Below are 2,133 nucleotides of genomic sequence, written 5' to 3' on the forward strand. Positions count from 1 at the left end.
CTTGACCCCGCGGCGTGTGGCGAGGACACTGCGACAAGAATACCCCTTTTGGCACCACACAGGGAGGGGTGCTCCAACACCATCTATCTCCCTCTCTCTCTCTCGCGCGCTCTCTCTCTCTCTCTCTCTCTCTCTCTCTCTCTCTCTCTCTCTCTCTCTCTGTAACTGTGTGTTCGTGCCGCCTTGACCCTCTCGGCGGCACCCTCCAGATGCACCGGCCAAGTCAATAATCGTGGAATAATGCATGGCGGTGACCCCCACTAGGTCGTCCCGCTTCGGTAATTTTAATAAGCGATTCCGCCTACAAGAGAGACGCTTAGGGAAAGAAAAACAAGAACTGAAAACACCGGAACTGTTGTACGAGGAATAATGGCAGGCTTTCGCGTGTCCACGCCAACCGTCGCCGTCGTAGACTGTCATGTCCGCCTCAGAGGCCAGCATCATTTGTTGCGAGAGAGGTCAAAAATCAGCACTCTCCAAAAGAGGGACAAAATTTTGAAACCAAAGAGGAGCGCCACACTTTGAGCAAACTCGATGACCACGGCGCTTTAGAGCGTATGCACTTGACGGAGACCCACTGCTCAACGTCTGTGTTCCTCTCTGCAGTGGCGACCGAGGCCGACCCGTCGTGCGAGGAGGCCCGGCAGTGCGTGATCCTGCTCCGCAGCGCGGCGGGCCCCTCGGGCGCGGCCGTGTGCCTGGAGGGCAAGTGCCGCTGCCGCTACGACCACGAGTTCAACAACGGCACCTGCGTCCTCAAGAAGGGTGAGCGTTCGGGCTGGTTGCTGCTTCCGCTCGGGGTGGTATGGTGGCGGGTTGTCCGTTCCTCTGTCTGTCTGTATTTACGTTGGGCTGCTTCCCGGTGACGTATTTTCCTCTGCTTACTCCTAACCCCTAATCACTGGCACGAAACCGTTTTATTAACGTGCTGGTGGCCACCTCCCGAGCTTCCCCCGGGCCGCTGAGCCCACTGTAAACTGATTGGCTTTGTTTGAACGCCAAAATTTGGCGTCCTTCGGGCATTTTGGCGTCTTTGAACGCCAATATGTGGCGTTCGTCAGAGGACGCCAATATTTTGGCGTTAAAAGACGCCAACCATTTTACTGTGCCCCGGTGGACCAGTGAGAAATGGGTCTGATATCGCAACGTGCATATCGCAACATGAAAAGGGCACTTTTCGTGTCGAATCAATCCTGAAATGGTCCTAGAATGGGAATGGACGCGTTTCTGATGAGTGATGTCGTTTCGATATCACCGATGTCGATTTCTCGCGCTGGGTGGGTCGGGGGGGCCGCCTAACTACTGTTCCCCTTGACTGGGCGCAAGCAGCCGTCGTCGAGGTCGAGGAGCCGAACAACGACATCGGCGACCTGGACCCGGACCGGGGCCCGGCCACCGGCCGCCGCAGGAGAGACATCGGCAGTAAGTAGTCCAAGCGGTTGACAACAATCATGTGTTATACGGTATGGAAGGGTGGTGCTAAAGAGAGTCTGCCGTCAATGTCTTTACCCCAGCAGTGATGACCATCGGGATCGGCACGGCCATCGGGCTCCTGATCAAGGACCTGGCGGAGTCGCACCCCATCGTAGAAAACACGACAGGTGGGTCTCTGGCCGTTTCCAACAAAAACCTCCCCCCAAAAAAACTGCCGGCAAAATTAATGAAATCGAAATACTATAGTTTACCTCAGTTACGGGTCCCCCTTTTCCCGGAAGCCCTCTATCGAGCACCTATCTAGTTATTTCGACCTACTTTTACAGACCAGGACGTGGTGTATTACGTGTACCGCAACGGGACGAGGGTGGTCTCCAACCTGACCTCCCCGGCGGAGGAGGGCAAGTTCAGGAGGTGGATGGGGCGGCAAGTGGAGGCGCTGGAGAGGAAGGTCATGAAGTTGAGGGGCAGGACGACCACCACGACCCCGACGCCCACGACGCGCAGCCCCGAGACGACGACGACGAGCGACCAGGGCCAGCATGTCACCACGCAGACCACGGTCAGGAGGAGGCGGCGCAGAAAGAGGGAGGGGGACGAACCCGCTCCGACCGAGGCCGCCACCGAGGCGCCTGCCGACGCACCTGAAGAGGCACCAGCAGCGGCACCTCCAGAGGCACCTCCAGAGGCACCTCCAGA

The 2,133-nt window shown here is 57.7% G+C and overlaps 1 protein-coding gene across 1 annotated transcript in view; it reads left to right on the forward strand.

Moving 5' to 3' along the window:
- The window catches only part of LOC113212198 (tenascin), a gene marked incomplete in the record, with an annotated part of 16,280 nt that overhangs the window by 10,368 nt on the left and 3,779 nt on the right, over positions 1 to 2,133 (forward strand). Inside the window, 1 exon segment of the mRNA XM_052267648.1 lies at positions 607 to 765. Coding sequence (XP_052123608.1) covers positions 607 to 765 — 159 coding nt within the window.

Source organism: Frankliniella occidentalis, unplaced genomic scaffold (genome assembly GCF_000697945.3).
Source record: "Frankliniella occidentalis isolate FOCC.00 unplaced genomic scaffold, Focc_3.1 Scaffold56, whole genome shotgun sequence".
NCBI lineage: Eukaryota > Metazoa > Arthropoda > Insecta > Thysanoptera > Thripidae > Frankliniella > Frankliniella occidentalis.